This window comes from Silurus meridionalis, chromosome 27, assembly GCF_014805685.1.
Source record: "Silurus meridionalis isolate SWU-2019-XX chromosome 27, ASM1480568v1, whole genome shotgun sequence".
Classification (NCBI taxonomy): Eukaryota; Metazoa; Chordata; class Actinopteri; order Siluriformes; family Siluridae; genus Silurus; species Silurus meridionalis.
Window position 1 is genome coordinate 5,694,888 of NC_060910.1, and position 20,404 is coordinate 5,715,291.

The 20,404-nt window shown below is 36.2% G+C and overlaps 1 protein-coding gene across 1 annotated transcript; it reads right to left on the reverse strand.

The window, feature by feature from the left end:
- Window positions 1-8,601: 8,601 nt before the first annotated feature.
- On the reverse strand, window positions 8,602-16,394 carry lix1 (limb and CNS expressed 1). Its single transcript, XM_046841179.1, has 6 exons — window positions 16,178-16,394; window positions 14,108-14,271; window positions 12,601-12,741; window positions 10,809-10,904; window positions 10,176-10,253; window positions 8,602-10,072 (listed from the first exon to the last, which is right to left on the reverse strand). Exons 1-6 carry the CDS (start codon window positions 16,221-16,223, stop codon window positions 9,677-9,679), a joined length of 921 nt encoding a protein of 306 aa, XP_046697135.1. The 5' UTR covers window positions 16,224-16,394; the 3' UTR covers window positions 8,602-9,676.
- Window positions 16,395-20,404: the final 4,010 nt, after the last annotated feature.

The following is a 20,404-nucleotide window of genomic DNA, read 5'->3' on the forward strand; positions in this document are numbered from 1 at the left end:
GCTTGATGTATTACAGAATATTGCATAAGCATCCTTGTGCCACAAGAACCTTATGAACACTACAACAACACAGCTGCAACAAGGTTTCTGTGAGAACTATTTTATTATCTGACCATAACCAATGTAAACTTTTTTAATTCAGCTCTATAAAACACTTATTTTTATATCTTGTGAATTTTATTAACTCAATAAACCCCAAATCATTTAAATTTGTTTGATGGATTCTTTTCTTTTGCTGAAGTAGTTCCCTCTGTCGAGTCACAAACGAGCTAGTTATTCACAAATCTAGATGAATTATATTTACATTGCTATTAATGGTTCACAGTGATGAATTGGCGTGCTTTAATTACATATTGAAAAGCAATTACCAGCTGTTCAGAGGGCACACAAAATGTTTGTTTCATTGGTCTTCTTAATATTGTAATTTGTCACAGGTGAAATACCAAATACAAAACCTTGTAGGCATAGAAGGTTTTTTTTATGCTATTAATCACAACGTGTTGAGTCTTGGCATGATTGTAATGTAAAATTTGCTAAATATTTTCCACTTTGATCATCATGTGAATGCAAAAACATGATTGGTTTTGGTAGTTCTTGTTGCACACTAGTACACCCTTCTGAATTCATGTTTCGATAAATGAAAATAAATTTAAAATAAAACAAAACAAAATTAAATTAAACTGGCAATGGAATAAGGCAGCTGGTAATCATGAAAGACAGACAAATGGATATATAGGGAGATGGATAGATAGGCAGACAGGCTAACATTCTGGAACATACCTGACTTTTCCAGCCATATCTGGTTCTTCCCTAAACTCTTACCACAAAGATGAAGGCACACAACTGTATAATATGCCTATGGATTTGGTAGCATTACCTTTACCTTTCAATTATACTAGCAGACTCAAACCTTCTCCAACATGACAGTCTTTGTACAAAGCCAGCTCCATGAAGATATAGTTTTCATGGACTGGAGGATCTTGACTGGCCTGCTATAGAGCTATGATCTCAACCCTATTGAATTCTTCGAAATTAACTGGATCCCAGGCCTCTTTACCTAACATCAGTACCAGACTTTAATAACACCATTTTAAATGAATGAGCACAAATCTTCACTCCAAAATCTAGTGGAACATCTTCCCAGAACAAACAAAGGTTATTGTCGAATAAGTGTAGAATGGGATGTTTAAAAGGCACAAAAATTTATCTTACAGTCAAGTGTCCACAAAATTTTGTAGATATAGTGTAAATAGAACGATAGGCAGAATGATAGAAATAAATGTACATGCCGATTCCTTGAATATTTTTCCACATTCTCATTTCTTTTACTCTGTTTAATAAAGAATACATTTTCAAGAGGATTATATCACACACTGTTGTTCTGTAAATATACATATTTCATACCCTTGAATTTGTATAATATTTTGAGATATGGTTTGCAGCTACAAGCCTTGTGAATCCTCCAACGCTTTTAACCTCAAGGTCTTCAGTTATGTGGGCTTGTCTCACCAATCAATACAGCACACTGTGCAGGATAAAGATAGTTCTAAAAGTCAATACACAAACCAAATATAGCAAGGCTTCAAAACAGAGACACAGAGCGGACATTCTCTTCATCTTTGAGGTAAACCAGAAGAGGTAGAAAGGGACACTTGCTTTTTTAAAAAGCAATTTTATGTCTGTTGTTTTGATATAAAGTATATTATTCACTTAATGTCATGTAAATTATATTTCATATTTTGAAAATTTTCAAATCAATTTTCATTTGTAGCTAATATACAAAACATGAAACTAGATCAGTGTATGGAACAATTTTTGTCTCTAGATCTTGATTTTTTTAATGTGATATTATTCCTTATCTAACTGTCCTACATTCTCCACTCTGGGAAATGTAATTTGGTGATGAAATCTCAAGCCACTGGCACATCCTTTCACTTACCACCAGCTTGTGCCCTAACTCAAGAACTTTCCTAACAGGAAGAAAAGACAGTACAGCAACAGATGCAGCTTCCAGAGAAGTAATTCCTCTTTTATCCTCCAGCATTAGTGTCACGCTCCCACTGAGAATACAGTGATGTCTCACAGAGTGGCTCTGTGGCACAGCAAGGCTGTGTATGACAGACTGAGCTATCAGTCTCACATACAGTCCCAGTAGACCCAACCAATCAATTGGCTATTTTAGGAAGAGAAGGTTTTGACAGGGAATCTTGAGCTGGGTTTGAGCACAAAGTACATGACTCGATCTACATTCGGTGAAAAACAGTGTAACTGACAGTGTTGCAAAACAGTGTTTACATTACATATACATTACATTTACAATGTACTTGCAAGTATGCCAAGAGCACTATAATGAATAATATAAAAGTAACTATAAAACTAAAATGGAAAATTTGATGATACTTGCATAAAGCTTTTAATTTAAAATTCTCTAGCTTCAATAATAAACAATATATAGTGTTTAAAAAAAAACATACATAAATAAAACAAGTATCATTATCTATTAATGTTACTTAGCCTTTAGAAGTAAATCAGTGTCCAAATGTGTGTAAAATAAATGAGAATCATTGCAGCCTTTTACTACTCATGACTGTTTGACACTTCTAGACTATTTAAAATCAAAGTCAAAATATCATTTTCAATTTAGTAATAAAAATATAACATTAATATTTATAGTGGTACCTAGTCAGACCTTTAGTGACTATCTATCTATCTATCTATCTATCTATCTATCTATCTATCTATCTATCTATCTATCTATCTATCTATCTATCTATCTATCTAAAGTCATCATTCACAACTTCATTTCAGCAGGAAATACAAATTTTCTATTTAATAAATAATTATATTACTGTCTAACTGATCCAAATCCAAGTTCCATTATAACCATAGAGCAGCATGCTCACTACACAACTTTAAATACATACACTGTAAAAATGTACAACATAAACAGTATTTACAAAGAACTGCAATAAAATACATGGTATTATATAGCACACAATCCAGGTTAAAGGTCATATTCACAGACTCAACAATGGCTGGTTGACAGTGGTGGTATTATACCTTCTCCTGATATGAAACTCAAAGCTTTAACAACTGTGCCACCTGTACTGACTTTTTTAGCTGATAGGAAGTGCACCTGTTGTATTGAACTTGAACAATAACAATGAATCAATCAATGGTTTCTCAGGACACTGAACTGTGAGGCATGCAAGCACAAGTTCAATTCGTTGGAAATAAAGCAGGTGAGGACACACAAGGCTGGATGGAAGTTTACCAATTTATTCATGCTGAAACACATTGGCCACTGGGAATACTGCATGGCATTTGTGATTAGCCAAATGGGAAATCAAGGGAGTTATACTGCTAAAAACCCTGATTAAAGACCTCGTTTGCGTTCTCAACCTTCAATAATAAACAATATATAGTGTTTAAAAAAATGAATAATAAATAAATACAAATAAACAAAACAAAACAAAACAAAAAACTAAGCTATTAACTATTCATGTTACATAGCCTTTAACATTTACAATTAAGTCAATGTCCTGACTATTTGTAATCAAAGTCAAAATATAATTTTGAAATCAGGAATAAAAATATAACATTAATATTTATAGCGGTACCTTGACAGATCTTTAGTGGTTATCTATCTATCTATCTATCTATCTATCTATCTATCTATCTATCTATCTATCTATCTATCTATCTATCTATCTATCTATCTAAAATCATCATTCACAACTTCATTACAGCAGAAAATACAAATTTTCTATTTAATAAATAATTATATTACTGTCTAACTGATCCAAATCCAAGTTCTATTATAACCATAGAGCAGCATGCTCACTACACAACTTTAAATACATACACTGTAAAAATGTACAACAAACAGTATTTACAAAGTACTGCAATAAACTACATGGTATTATATAGCACACAATCCAGGTTAAAGGTCATATTCACAGACTCAACAATGGTTGATTGACAGTGGTGGTATTATACCTTCTCCTGATATGAAACTCAAAGCTTTAACAACTGTGCCACCTCAGCCAGCTGCTGAACCAGCTTTGATTCAGTGCCATTTTTTGTGTAGTTTGACAGATAGTTGTGCTGTAAATTTGCTGAAACCCAGCAATGATATTCCCTGAATGACTTTTTTGGCTTATAGGAAGTGCACTTGTTGTATTGAACTTAAACAATAACAATGATTTAAACAATGAATCCCCATTGAACAAAAGGTAGCAATGGCATATGTAGGCCTATTCACTAGATATTAACCTATAGTTTACTGTCAAGTGTAGTAGCCATCTACACTTAAGGATCTGACATTAATGTTGTACTACTACAAAAATGTTTATGATCATGGTATTCAATATATATAGATATTTATAGATGTGGTTACCTGGCTGTGGTGAGAAGGACTAGCTATTTAGATCTAAGACCAGTGACTGATATGGCAGTGAACTGAATATTTTCCATTCATTAATTTTCTGTCATCAGTTTCTCCTGGTCAGGGTTGCTGTGGATTCAGAGTGTGTTCTGGAAACACTGAACCCAAGGTAAGAATACACTCCGCAGGGTATGACATGCAGACACACACATGGGAACAAACACAAACAGACATACCTAGGTGTAATTTAAAACCCAGAGGAAACCTGGGGGGAAGATGTGAAGCTCCACACAGACAGTAACCAAGCTGAAAACTGTTATTTTTCAATCTATAGCTTGCATGCAAAATATTTCACATGAAAGTTTGTACTCCACAGCATTCTGATTTTATTAAATTTATCCTGTAATTCAGGAAGATGCAGTCATTCGTAATTACTTACAGAAACCTCCTCAGGCTGTTGAACTCCTCAGGCCACTGAACTAATGTTTCTCAGACCGCTGAACTCAGAGGCATGCAAGGACAAGTTTAATTCGCTGGAAACAGTAAAGGAGAGAACACATCAGACAGGATGAAAGTTTACCAATTTATTCCTGCTGAAACACATTTCCCACTGGGAATACAGCACTGTGTTTGTGGTAAGCCAATTGGGAAATCAAGGGAGCTATTTTCCTAAAAACCCTGATTAAAGACCTCATTTGTGCATCTCATTTTATTATGAAGACACGTCTTTAGCCAAGAAATTAAATTTACTGTCTATCTGTGGTGTTTTTCTTTACATGGCTGACAGACACCTACTTGAATGTTTTTGAGGGGTGAAAAAAAAAAGAATATGTACATAAACAATACCTTACAGCTGAACCCTATTTTGCAAACACAACATTTTCTGACACGGAAAGGACAATAATTACTTATTCCTATCTGTTTTTAAAGTTATATACAGTGATTAAGATGCATTTTGGCACCATTAAAGCAGACTGAAAGGTCTACATTCTGATTTTAATGAAGGTATACTCTAATGCAGACGATGCAGTCATTTGTTTTTACTTACCAAATACTACTGAGGCTGCTGAACTTGTGCAACTGAACTAATGTTTCTCAGGACACTGAACTGTAAGGCATGCAAGCACAAGTTTAATTTGTTGGAAATAAAGCAGGTGAGGACACACAAGGCTGGATGGAAGTTTACCAATTTATTCATGCTGAAACACATTGGCCACTGGGAATACTGCATGGCATTTGTGATTAGCCAAGTGGGAAATCAAGGGAGTTATACTGCTAAAAACCCTGATTAAAGACCTCATTTGCACAGCTCACCTTATTATGAAAGCATATCTTTAGCCAAAAATGGGAATTTAATCTCTATCTGCGGTGTTTCTTTCAGGCAGTTTTCTTTGCATGGCTGACAGTTAGGAGCAGTAAATAACAGTGTGACTGAGGCTCATGCTGGGTTTCTATTTCAGCGCTGTTCTCCTGTTAGTTATGTGGAATTGATGGCACTATGTCAGTGAAGACAGAGTGTTTATGTTGAACAAGACTTCAGCAATAAAGTGGGTGAGGATTCAGAAGCTCAGCTATGCAGAGAGGACAATCTGACAGTTCCATCTGCCTCAGATTTTTCAGAAAAAAAGGGGGGAAAAACCCACATTTTTTCTAGTGCATCGTTTCACTTGTCAGACATAATTTATATAAAATTGGTCCCTTAGTGTGATGTCACTCTTCCAGAGCTAATACACAATTAGATGATAGATAGATAGATAGATAGATAGATAGATAGATAGATAGATAGATAGATAGATAGATAGATAGATAGATAGATAGATAGATAGTCTTAGATGAAACAGAACTCTGCCTCATACTACAAAATGAATTACAAAAAGTCCAGCTCATCAAACGGCAGCACATGGGCTGCTCATGCTGTTGACTTCATCACAAAACAGTGTGAATTAAAAAGAAAGAGGAGGAGAGAAGAGTGAGATGTCCTTCATGTGTGAGAACAAGCATGAGAGGTGGGAGAGAGTGTTGGAGGAAGTGCAGCCACATGGCACTGAAGCTGGGCCGAGCACACACTGCCACAGACGTCTTGACAGGAGGGCTACGCAAGGTTAAGTAGATGCAAAATTATAACAGTGGATGCTAAGCTCTTTCTTTTTAATACAGCAAGATCAAAATACAGCCTTTTTTTAAGCGCAACCCTGCACTTGAGAATGATGCTGTATGAATTCTATTGAATCTAACTGTATACTACTACTATTATTAAATTATTATATAATTTCTTCTTATAATTAGAATAAAAATAAATAATTTATTATTAGTATTATTATTAGTAGTATTAATAGTAGTATTACAGATTTAATTCATAAAATGAAAGGAACATTGTAGCAGAGGCAGGAATACAACCTGGATTAAATCCTTCGCATTGGTACCTACATAAGGAAATTTGCAACTAGGGTATATTTTTAGGCAGCTACTCCATCTACCAGCAAGTATTTAGGAGGTGAGAGGAACCGGAAGAGACCACAGATAGGTACAGGAATATACGTATAACTCACACAGAGACAGAAGTCTGATCTTAGGATCAAACTGTGGATTCTTGAGCTGTTAGGCAGCAATGCTTCCCCTTGTGCCACTGTGATTTTATTATTATTATTATTATTATTATTATTATTATTATTATTATTATTATTATTACCACAGAAGAATCTAATATCTTTCTCTTCCAATCCCATGCAGGAGTTCCTATTTTGACAAGTGAGTGAAGACTAATAAAAAAAAGATTGTGATAAGAATAAAAATGATGTTCTATACTCACTTAATTCAGCTTAACTGATTTCATTTAATGACCTTGTCTCTTATCAATCAACTTTGATTGAAACAGCAGCAATAAATGTCGAGTTTGGTATTAACGTGAGAGATCATTACTTTTTGTTGTCATCTGGCATGTTTTATCTGGACCAACAAGCGTTAGATGGCAGAGAGGAATCATGTACGTATTTTTTCAGCACTGCGATTTTCCACTCCACTCGCTAAAATTCAATTTCTCTGCCTATTCATTTAATATCTAAAATGGAAATATTTCACTCCTGTATCATCAGCTTCTAACTCATTCTGAAATGCGTAGTTTTTTCTTCTCACAATCAGTATTAGAACAGGACTTTGCAATTTACATTTCATTGCCCTGAGCTGCACACTAGAAAGAATGGAATGTCATGCTATTTGATTCCAAATGGGTTTTAACCCAGTAAATTGGAGAAAGCCAGTCACGTCACAAAGTCTGGTCCATCAGGCCTGTGACAAGCATTAGCTGTGGAAAATTACTCTCCCTCCCTGGAGAGGGGAAGGCATGTTCACTCGAAAATAGAGCTAAATATGCTATTATCTCGACGCTTTTCCTGTCTATACCTCTATAACTATTCAATTTGGCACAGCGCTTCTCCTAGAAAATAGCAAAATAAGCACCAACTGGGTCCCAACTGGCTGTTTGTGAAGAGCAAATTGACCAAAGCTGAAGTCGGCTTGCAGTGCAACTTGATTAATTTATGCAAAACGTATGCGTTCTGAATAAATGATTCAGTGTTGAAAAATAACAAGGTGTTTTGTAGACTGCGAGTTTTGGGAGTGGGATATTTGATCATCCTGGACGAAATGGAAAGCAGATCGAGAGATGGAGGTCAATAAGGGCACCTCTACCAAGAACCAAGAACTGGAATGTAAAGTAAAAGCAGAAACAAGGTAGAAAAGGGTAAATTAGCATCTTATATAACAATATCAGTTCCCACATAGAGCACAGTGGAGGACACATGCCCATCGCGGCTGTAACTCATGATTTCTTGCCGTAGGTTCAACAGTCTCCTAGCAACCACTGCGAGAGAAAAAAAGTTGAGGGAAAAAAATGAAATCTCGTATGGCCTACTTTTTTTTTTTTGCAATTGCTCAAGGAGTGAATGAACTGGAGAATCTTACACTAATGACTTGCTTTGTTTGTTCTTTTTTCCTCAGCCTGGGCTACTGCACTCACTAAATGGGAATAATGAGCAGATTTTGCATGGTTCTATTTTGTATCTATATCATTAGATAGAATAAATATGGCCTTAAGTTTTAATGTTCAGTGATTCGTTTTTCACATTGAACAAACCATTTGAACAAAACATACACACTACAGATGCTGAAAGTAAACATCATATTTTCTGATATAATAATGGAAACATATCCTCTAGTAAGTTTTAAATATTCACCATTTAACTTTATTATTTGTTAATGAACACCAGGTGTCTTGTGTGTCCCAAATAAAAAAGAAACATCTAGAAATTAATCATTCACTATATGTAGACTACATCTTAAAATCCAATTCGCAGACTCCTAATATACTCCCAATTATAAGATAGTTAACTGTATTGTAAAATATATAAATTAGATCTAAATTAGACACAACACTAATAAATGCTGTCAAGAGTTTCATTTTTTAAGTGTGTTTACATGTTTTTTCTATAATAAATCATACAAATGATTATTTATTAAAATAACCAGAAATCTTCACTATCAAACATCAAATACACAACGACAGGCTGCATTTAAAGCACTTTGAATATTTTTTTCAGTTTATTTATTTAAATTCAGTTTATTATTCAGGAAGAAATGTACAGGTCTTGGGTAGAAATATATTTTCTACCCTAGTTGTAGATAAAACCATTTACAGGATATGGTGCCACCCTGTGGCCAAAGCTAAATCTATCAGGGGTTTCTTCACGTTCCCTTCTAAATCCCAAGGCAATAGAAATACAAAATGATTGTTGCTCAACACAAGCCAAGTTATAAAATTCTCCACCTAAACAATAAGAGAGCCGGCACTGCTCTCAAGAAGTTCAATCCCTAAATGTACTACTAATATGGTTACTGCTAAATAAATCAGATTTTCACAGGAGCTCATTTAGCTGCAAACTTATTACATTACAGTACATTGGAAAAATAACTCAACAAAGGAATAGAAAATGTACAACATACAGGCTCTTGAAAGTAAGTCTTGATTTTTCCCTTTACGCACACGCATGTTTGTCATACAGTCCTCACGAGGACCTTCCAATGGGATAATTATTAGTGCAGCTAATTAAGGCTATACAAACTCCTTATTCTAACCCTGACTCTAATCACAGTAACCAAAAGGAAATCCTTTGTCTCTTTTGTCTTGTTTTATTAAATAATGTTTTGTAGAAAACAAAACTAAATTTCCCCAACAAGGTCAAAACTGCCAGGTATATCATATTCGTGGTCTCCACCAAGACAAACACACACACTTCAGCCCATTGACTCTCTGTCACTCCCACTATCAAGGTAATAAAACTCACAATGTTCTAATGGGTCTATCATGCTACCCGCCAAACAATGGCCACCATGTGTGAGAGATGTCAAGGAAGCTTGTCGATTTCTCCAAGATTCTTCTTCCTCTCCACAGTAGGCCTTCAGTTCGTCAGAGGCGGCCTGACTAAGAGACAAGCTGAGGATCTCCTTCTTTTCTTTGTAGAAGCGAAGCTCTCGTCCGGCCTGCCGAGCCTGGGCCAACTCCCTAATGGCTAGCTGCAGCTCCCGCGAAAGCAGACCAGGCCGCTTGCTCTCCCTCTGCAGCCAGTCCAGAGCCATGTGACTACGCATGCACTCGTCCAAGCGTTTCTCAGAGTAGTACCTGACCACCTCCTGTTCCACACACACAGCATAGTGAGGATGCTTTGTACACAAGTCAAAAATTTATATTCAAAGGTGCTGCAAGGAAAAAAGAGACCGTATTTTCAGTACATACCTGGCGACTGCATCTCCTCTCCCTAAACGCCTTTAGTGTCCCGTTCCAGTGCAACAGCTGAAAAACTGTCATTAATTCCTTAAAAAGGGAACAGATTTTTTGAGTAACTTAACAGTCATGATAATTCATTAGTTTTACATCTTGCTTGTGAATATTCATCACACTAATTACTAATTCAACACAGATGTTCAACTCATCTCTAGAGCTTAGCACATTGGTAGATCAACATTTAAATCACATCAATCTAGCATTGTGTTTTCATAACGACAAAAATCATAAGAGCTTCATAAAACATGAGTTATTTCTCAAAAAGTTAAGAGTGCATGTAAAATGTTTTTTAGGGTCATGACGAATCATTTTGGTTAGCATATGGAATGTATGTTAAACAGCATACATGTATTGTATTTGAAGTAGAGAAAATATTGCCATCCAGATGTCTGATGAAATTACTCACTAAAAATGAGAGACTGTTATCGACTTTTCTTATATTGTAGATCTAAGTGCATTACAACCAATAAGAAACATCATGGGCCATCTAACTGCATTAGAACCACTATTTCAAAACCTTGGACTATTGCAAAAGTATTTTCTCGCCAAAATAATATCTTTGAAAGATAATGAGATTTTTCACACCTGAAATTCCAGCATGGTTTTTCCTGTGTTGGATTTCAGCATGAGATAATAAGCTCCTAAACTAGTGCTCGGGTCTGAGGCGTCCTCCATGTTACCCTGAAAACAGTAAATCACAGTGTGACTTCTTAGCCAGTAATCACTCATCTTGAAGGAGACACAAATGCAGTGGGAGGACTAGACCCTGCAACACGTCTTTTGCTTTGTTATCAAAGCAAGTTGTAATCGTTGCTGGGGAACAAAAGGCTCACACCAAACATGAGAAATGGCAGGAGATTGAAGAGAGACCACACACACACATACACGCTGATCGTAAAAAGCTTGGCAAGTTTCAGTGGAAGCTGGGAAGTCCATTAGGAGTGTAGCAGACAGAACACTTTTTGTGGTTGTAGGTTTTGGAATCATCCGCATGCCTCCTCACTAATTTGTACTACGTGAATACACCTCCTTGAGTATAAATGGTGTGAGAATGCTAATAGAATATAGTGAGGGATTTTATATATTCCACAAGAAAATCATAAGCCCATGCAATGTCGATTGTATGGCCATGTCACTTTCTTAATCCGTATCTGTTTAGCGCTCCAAATATTTGTATTTCTAAACTCAGGCAGGTTTGGTATAATCAGAAGTGTTTTTTTAATTTAAATATACCACATGAAATGCTGGAAAACACCAGAAAATCTCAGTGGTAGAAATGCCAGCACTGTCAATTTGAACTTTGGCTATGACATTTCCAGACTGAATATATAAGCAAGCCTGTGCAAAATTATTGTTTTTTCAGTTGTGTCAGATTTAGTTGGTTTCAGTTTCACCAAATTTAGTTGGTTTTATTTTCTAAAATATGGATCAAATTTAAAGTACCTCAACCCTAATTAGGCACTAGAACAAAACGGTTGCAGGGCAGGAGACGTACAAGCCTCTGCTGCCCAAAGGTTAAAATAAATCTTAAATCTTTTTTGCAGTTTTTAAACAAATTTATTTAGCTTGCTTTCCCAGGTTCCCTGGTGGTCTAGTGGTTAGGATGCGGTGCGCTCACTGCTGCGGCCTGGGTTCGATCCCCGGTCAGGAAACCAACCCTAGCCATTAGGGTTGCACAATCCAGTGCAATCTTAGTGCCGGTCCCAAGCCCGGATAAATGGGGAGGGTTGTGTAAGGAAGGGCATCCAGTGTAAAAAAAAAACAAAAAAAAACGTGCCAAATCGAACATGTGGATCATGAATATGGATGATCTGCTGTGGTGACCCCTAATGGGAGAAGCTGAAAGAAAGTATATTTGGTTTGATTTCCTAGAATTATTATAATAAGTTATTATAAACTAAATTGTAGCAATATTTAAATCACTTTAACAACAATCAGGCACTTACTAAGGATGAACAAATGAACCTTGGAAATACATACACTGAATTACTTTAATGATTTTGTCAGCTGTAAATGATAATACTCCCTTGGACCCAGAAGCTTCATATCTGCTTGATTGCCTGCATTAAAAACTAAGAGCCTTCTGTTTGTGTGTGTGTGTGTGTGTGTGTGTGTGTGTGTGTGTGTGTGTGTGTGTGTGTGTGTGTGTGTGTGTGTGTGTGTTTCCTGCATACCCCTCTCACATGGTGAGATACATATACATATATGTATATGTGCCCAGTATATCTTTACTTAAATCTGTTAAAAAAAAATTTAATTATACAAAAAATTATAAAAATTATAAAACCCAATTCTGAAAATATTTATGATTATTTTGTTACATACATAACAATCAATACATTGCAAAACATGCAGTTAAAGAGTTGGGTTTCCTTACACTGGTGGTGGCAACAGCCTCCTGTATGCTGCGGGTGATGAATTCTGGAGTGATACGACGACAAGGCAAATCATTGAATGTTGAGTTCATCAGAGCAATACGAGCGGCATCACGCCTGGCTTCTGCCTTTGTGTAGCAATACTAATAAGAACAGACAGATAAGGAAGTCAGGAAATCAAACAGAAATAATCACATTTTAATGTATGCTAATGCGAATGTATAGTAAAGGTTAGAATTTAGGGCTTTAATATTTGTGAGGGAAGCTTATAGGCACATTAATTTAAAAAGCGTTTCTCAAGCATAAGCCCTTGTCTGCACTAGCATAGAAATATGAATTGCTTTATAACTCTGGAGGTAACAGAGTGAGTTTGGAGGCAAATTGAGCTGAGATCAGTCACTAGCAATGCCTAAAACACAAACACAAACATCATCCCTCTTCAAAAAGTAAGAATGAATGAATGATATGTACAAAGAAATAGAAAAAAAAATAGACAACCAAAAAATGTAAGGGTAGAAAGCTGAAGAAGTAAGGAATTATCAAGGCTTGCTGTTGAGCAGTCTCTTTGATAAAGGAAAAAGCTCGAGAAAACCCCTCTATGGCGACATTCTGTTGTGTTCCGGACATGAAACGAGGCCATAGAAAAGGAAACGCTCGCAGGGCAGGCGGCGTGAAAGCCTCCGGTGCCCACACGCTGATCAAAGGAGCCGAAAGCTATTCAAGCAGGCAGATCAGCACATTGCCTTCAACTCCCTGGTGTTCCTCAGTTCCTCTAAAGGGCAGCAGCTGGCCCTCAGTGCTTCTCAAAAAGCAAACATCTCAAGCTTTAGCTATGGTTACAAACACCATGGCAAAGGATTCTGGATTATCAGACGGCACTCATCCACGCAATCTGTTTCACACTTCACACTTAGTGATTGAAAAAGATTTCATTGACATTTGATTGGTAATTTTATATATATATATATATATATATATATATATATATATATATATATATATATATATATAGATGTTCACAATGATAAATGCAAACAAGATTTCTGAATTCTTCTGTTTATTTGGGTATACTAATCCATTGCTACACTAAAACTCTAATTAATTAATTTTACAATTACATGAACAACAATAAATAAACCGAAACCATTAGTGTGTTGTTTTTCTAGGTTCTGTCCCCTCAAGTGTTCCTCCTTCAGCTGAAAGAAATCATTTTGCATAGTGGCTTGGAGTAATTGAGCTAACAAGAACCACCTGTTAACCTTAGTTTTCACACAAGACTCTCTTTTCCCGAGCTCGAGGGATAGTGTTGATAGGACCAATTGAACAAAGGCGCAGGATCACACCAAAGACGTGCCCTTTACCCCATTACTACCTGACAAGGCCAGTATTGCTGCCAAATAGTCGACTGGAGGTTAATTTCCCACAAATATTCTGCACACTGACATTGAAATAGATCATCTGTCCTGGCAGCCTTCCTGCACAGTATGTGGTCACATTCAATTCGCTTACCTTGTAGTTGCCAAAGCAGCTCCCTCCCGGTAAGGTGACATAGCAGATAAATGGAGGTCCTGGTGAGGGAATGGATTCATAAACTACTAGATTCTCAGTCTCACTTGTGCCCCTGTTCACCTGTTTTTGCTCCCAGAATAGATGCAGCATTCCGACAACGTTCACTGGAAACACATCAACAAGACAAATATTTAATTGTGATTCAAAACTGTAATCTGTAACTGAATCGATCTAAAAAATATTAATAGGACATTTGTCTTTCATTCAATTTAGAAATATCTGGTCTGGGTGAAAAGTTACTGAGAGACATATTGAGCCATGAGAACCGAATAGTCCAAGACTGCACAATAGTTCCCTATCTTCCTGAATTATTCATTTCCTTTTTATTCATGCAGCAGACTCCTAAACTAATGCCTGTAGACTAATGTTAGGAATCTCCAAGGTGCATGTCAGACACCGATAAGAGGTGTTTAAGTTTAAACACCTATAACATCAGGCTTTTAAAACAATTGGTGGCAAAACAATGAGTACTCCTCTACAACCAAGTATCCCTACATGAATGTTTATTGAGCTTGTGCCGCTCGCCAAAGAATTCACCTTCTAATATCAGAGCTATTAATCAATAGGCATCAAGTGAAGAAAAATGTGCCAAACCTCATGAAGAGTTTTATGCTGATATAGGACCAGATATTCTTTCTTAAATTCAAATTTTTTATGTCCTGGGACATACTGCAAATTGATCATATATCATTGTGAAGGGCTAGCTTCTGTCAACACTGGGCCAAACAATGAAAATGGTTCTCAGTGTGAAATTTATACGCTTAGAACTGGTTTAGGTTTTTGTTCCAGTGCCAGCTTTGCTGCTGAAATGTCATCAGGGAAGAAACGAAAGTGTGTGCTAAAGGCATTCTCAAGTTTTGCTGAGTGTTCTCTTACACTCTCTGTCTTCATTGTCCGAGTCGTTTGCACAAATCCCACAAAAGGTTCTGTCTGTCTCGTAACACATTACTGTCATCAGATTCAATACACACCATGTACACCACACATATTCGGCACAGCTGTGGTGTAGATGTGCCCTAGGATAAATATTATTTTCCAACATTTTTCCCCTAGTGTGTAAAAACATTGTTTTTATTATGTGGTTTCAGAGCTCTTTAAATCTCCCCACTTTAGGTGTGCCACAGAGAGCTGATGTCATGGCTCAGACAGAAAAGATTTACCTCCAGCTTAGGCCTGTCACTTATCTCAACAGCAGTGTGAGAGCTGTCCAACATCAACACAAGGGAACGCTTATTTATCCAATTAAGCAGGTGTTCTGGCTCTGAACATGTGTTTCAGACGAGCGTCAAAAGCTCAAGCGATAGCAGTATTCGTGTGATGGCTTCAATGTGTCATTTCATAACCCCAAGTAATGGTTACAGAGGTGCACTTTAATCAGATCCATCTCATGGAGCGGGTCAGCAGAAATATTATGAGGAACAAAAAACAACACCCTGGATGCTGTTTTGAAGGGGTCATGTAGAAAAGAAAAGAGAGTTGTTGTATAATGGAGCTCTGTCTACATTTTTTGTTTATTTGAATAAAACTAGCCACAGAGAGCACTACCCAGCTATATTATTGAAATACTATAGTCTAGCACTGCGGAGAGAAATGCTGAATATAACACACTGTTGTAAAATCACTACCAGAAATTCAAAACCAAACCAAACACACCACTATTATTAGAGACAAATTTAATTATTGGAAATCTGGACCTATTTTATTCTATTTAAAAAAACATGTTCTTGCTAACTTGTACTTCTCTTGAAACAGCTCAATAAACATACAATAACATTTGAGAGAGTTCAGGGGACTAAAGTTTAAGCTCAATTCGGTTTTATTTAGAAAATTAGTTTAATTTTTCCTTTAATCATATGCTAAATTCTTTGTTCACATTTAATTTTAATAGTACTGCAGAACATGCAATCAGTTCATTCATTTTATCCAACCTTGAGGCAGGTGATTATTATTAACCCCAACTCTGTGATTAAATTATACAGATGCAGCTTTGAATGATCAAATTCTACTTACAATCTTTAAAGGCTCTGTCATCATCTGAGTCTGGTGTAGAAGTCATCTCTCATTTCCAGCAGTAACTCTTGCTATGCTTGTGAGCTGTCTCATGTGCTCTGAGTTAAAGAACGACAGTTCTCTACAAGTTCCAGCTATGACTGGGGAAAGTTTGAGGGGAACTCTTCCCTTTCTGTGTCCTGCAGGCTCGAGTGGAGTGTGTGGAGCCCTCGCACTATGACTCCCCTTCTGTGGCTGGCCCACCTTTGTCAAGAGCTGAACTAATTAGCTGTGAGGCTGGCCATCAGACTTCACCCCCCTTCTCTACACACACACACACACACACACACACACACACACAGCCTGCTGAACACATCCACTGAGCTGAGTTGGGTAAGCCCCGACAAAGGAATGTAACCCCCTTCTCTGTTCATTCATGGTACGTCTTAAGCTTTCAGCATGCACATGCATCATCTCTAAAGGCATATGATTAAAGTATATTGAGCAACGATTTGTTTTTCATACACCGTTAAAAGGGGTGTTATCATGACTATTATAAATTATGCAAGAAAAGTGCTATACATTTCTAAAGTTTCTAAAGTGCTATACATTTCTAAAATGCCTCATATTGCAAAACAAATATTTTGTGGAATTTAAGATTCATAGACCATGTGTGGATAAAATTGTCAAAACATCTCATTATTAACATACTTTGTCTTCCGTTAACTAAAGCAGTAGTGCAGCTCTGACCCTGGCATAGACCAGACTGTATGAAATCCATTTCAAAAGCATTTACTCTGCCTGAATGGTTATTGTTCAGTGAACAGGCCTCAGCACTCAAAAGCATGGTAGTGAATAGAGCCCTTGATATGAAGTTTTTCTTATACTTTTTTACTACTGCAGGTCTCCACATCAAGCATTTTAAGCTCTATTCAGTGTAAACCACTACCCAAAGTGCATTTTTAAACATCCTAATGCTCCTTTCTAAACTCCTTTCTAAACTTTCCTGAGTCTTTGCTTCTTGGTTTCTTGGAAATTGGGAGTCCATTCAGGGCAAAGACCTATTGTGAGAGTGCCTTGGGAAAGGAGAGAGGTGTTTAGCATAAATGACAATCACTTTTTTGGGGGGGATTGGTACAAATACTACTGCCTATTGAATGAGCAGTGAAGGATGACATGGAAACAAACATTGTACATGGTTCCAAGATAACATGCATTAACACATTAGAAATACGAATATAATTCTTTCTTGCTTTTTTGTAACCTGCAACCCCACTAAAAAAAACATTCAAAAATGCAATGATTTTGTGCTGAGTTATGCTATGAAAGTTCTAAGATTGTAATAAATAATATTATTAATGTTAGTGAATAGTGGGAGTGACATTACAGTGAGTTACACCCTATTCGGCTCAAAAGCAGAAATTATATAATTCAATTATGGACAAATATAATGCTTCATTTTTATAAAATCTTGAAAGTCAGTGCTTATTTTCAATACTTACTGACCTAACGTATCATTGACACTGACATGCAAATAAGTTTTTCTTCTTTTAAAGTGCATGTCTGTGCATGCATACAGTACATGAGAGCACCTGTGTGTCAATAAAATCATTGTCCATACTCTATAACCATAGTCATTGTAAAATATTGTAAAATATCACACAGGGCAAAATCTAAACCTAAATATAATCTACAGTATGTAAGCCATTTTTCTGTATTAGGCAGTGTTTTAAAGGGTGGTATTAGAGCTAAGACAAGTCAAGTATGGGGTTATGTTAATATAACCTTCAGGCTTCCTGCATGAAGTGGCCCTTGTTTAAGCCTCCTGCTGCGGGAAATGTAAACGGTTAAGCATGGGAGTCTGCTGAGCCTGGCACTGCCTTCTGAAAGAGATGCTGACAGAGGCTACATCATTTTGTTTCTCCAAACATAATCTGACTTGAGATTAGAATGGGATGGATCTATTAAATCTGAAAGAAACCAAGAAATAAACAAAGAACAGAAACATTGGCAAGCAAATGTGTGTAAATCTAGTATAAATAACATGATTTTTCTTTTTTTTTTTTTTTTGGTGAAGCACATGGATTTATTGCTGTTTATCGAAATCCCATCACCATACTGGCATACAAAAAAATTACTGAGGAGCTTAAAATGTAATTACAGAATTTGCTAATTAAATAGGTGAGCCATATTTGGTAAACAATTTATTTCTAGCAATATACATTTGATACTCCTCATCCTCTATAAAATCTAGTATACAGTTAACATATACAAGTGCTGGTTTATTCATAATTAATATCTTTGGAGAATGATTATAATATATATTTAACATGAACCACATAACATCTTTACATTCTTAGGTTTATGCATATGGACTTTATGGATGTGGTTTAATCTAGAGATAGGGATGGTTATGGGAAAACATAATTTTGTGTTGTGTAACCAATTCTGTGCTGATGTAGACATATGTTAAAGGTATTAACTTATTGATGGATCCATCTATAATGAAGTCTACTTCCAATACCAAACCAGGTTTTTGGCTAAGACATTCAGGTACTTAACAAAATTAATGATGCCATTCATCTTCACAGAAGCCTGTGAACCACTGGCTGTGAAACAGCCCAAAAATTATACACAGCCATATTTTACCATGGATATTAGGTGCTTTTTATGGATTTGACTCAGGATACATTGATTACTGAAAAAGTAACAAACAATGAACAAAGAAACGAAAAATGCAAGGCCTTCTCTTTTGGCCTAAACTTTATAAAAATCACTTACTTATGTTTTAATATATTTTTGTCCATAAACATGTATTAAATAATTCCCAAGTCTATTCCCTTGATTTCCTAGCGTTTCTATTCGGTGCACTGCTGCAAGCAGTGTCTGTAAACGTTCCAATCAGAATAGAGAGTTTTTATCCAATCAGATTTCACATGTAGATCCCCCAACACATCTATATACATGTTACACATTTGACTATAGTTCCAATAAATTATATATGTATATATATTACTGCATAGCATATATGGGAGTCATGTGACAAAAGAATAAATGACTCAAACCAGAGGACTCATGAGATGAACTACTCAATTCTGTTTCCTCTGTAATGCACTGCATAGCGTCTATGGGAGTCACGTGACAAAAAACCGAACGACTCGGTCTAGATTATTTCGAGAGGTTAACTACTCAATTCTGTTTCCTGTACATAACCTATGGAGATTTTGCGATGCTTTTCTATTGCATGTCCAGTAGAAAATAAACAAATCACTCTTTAAAACTATTAATTTTTTGAGTCACGTTAAAGACTCGTTTAAAATTAGTGAATCGTTCATGAACGACCCATAACTATATATACGACGTATACTTTATACATTTACAAGACAGATTTTTTGAGAAAAGCTGGACATGATGTGGAAAGGTCTGGCAAAAAAACAGTTCAAAGCAGTTGTTAAGCTTTTTCATGAACCATTTATACTTTTGTGGGTTTTTTTGTAGAATTTGCACAAAATCATACAATAAATGAAGTTTTCAGCTTGACTTTACTAAAAGACTAATAGTAAATCTTATGGTTTATTGATTGATTGAAAACCATTGTATGGCAATAAGCCAAAGCTATAAACTGTATCTAGCAAAATGATTAAATGGAATAATCAACGTGTAATGTGTAGACACCTGGCCATAATATTTGGTACGTGTTTTTTGAACATCCCGTATTCACCCCATTTGCTGTTACTATAACCTCCACTCTTCTGTTCCACGATATTTTGGAATAAGCTTGTTAAGATTTATGCTCATTCAGCCACAAGGGTGTTGGTAAAGTCAGGTACTGATGTAGGTGAGGTGTGGAGGGCTGGGGTGCAGTCAGCGATTCATTCATTCCCAAAGATTTTCTTTCGGGTTGAGCTCAGCGCTTTATATAACCTATTGCAGGCCACTGAAGATCTTCCACTCCAACCTATATAAAGCATCTCTTCATAGAGCTGACTTTGTGTGCAGGGACATAGTCATATTGGAACATCTTTGGGTCTCCTAGTTCAATGAAGGGAAAATTTCATTCTAATGAATCCAAGCACATCCTACACAACTTTGTTATAACAGTTTGGGGAAGAACCAAATATGGCTGGAAAAGTCAGGTGTCAAAATACTTTTGCTTATTTTGTGATCCTGGAGACAAGTTCAATTAAACACCGCTTTATTTTAAATAAAAAATCAACTTTCCAGTGACATCATGGACGCAATTTTGAT

Bases quoted from the DNA above. Each gene is read 5' to 3' on its own strand.
- lix1 (XM_046841179.1), bottom strand. From the start codon at position 16,223: ATGACTTCTACACCAGACTCAGATGATGACAGAGCCTTTAAAGATT. The intron at 12,742-14,107 runs GTAAGCGAATTG...TGTTCTTATTAG, and splicing joins GCTGCTTTGGCAACTACAAG to TATTGCTACACAAAGGCAGA. The intron at 10,073-10,175 runs GTATGTACTGAA...TGTGTGGAACAG, and splicing joins AGAGGAGATGCAGTCGCCAG to GAGGTGGTCAGGTACTACTC.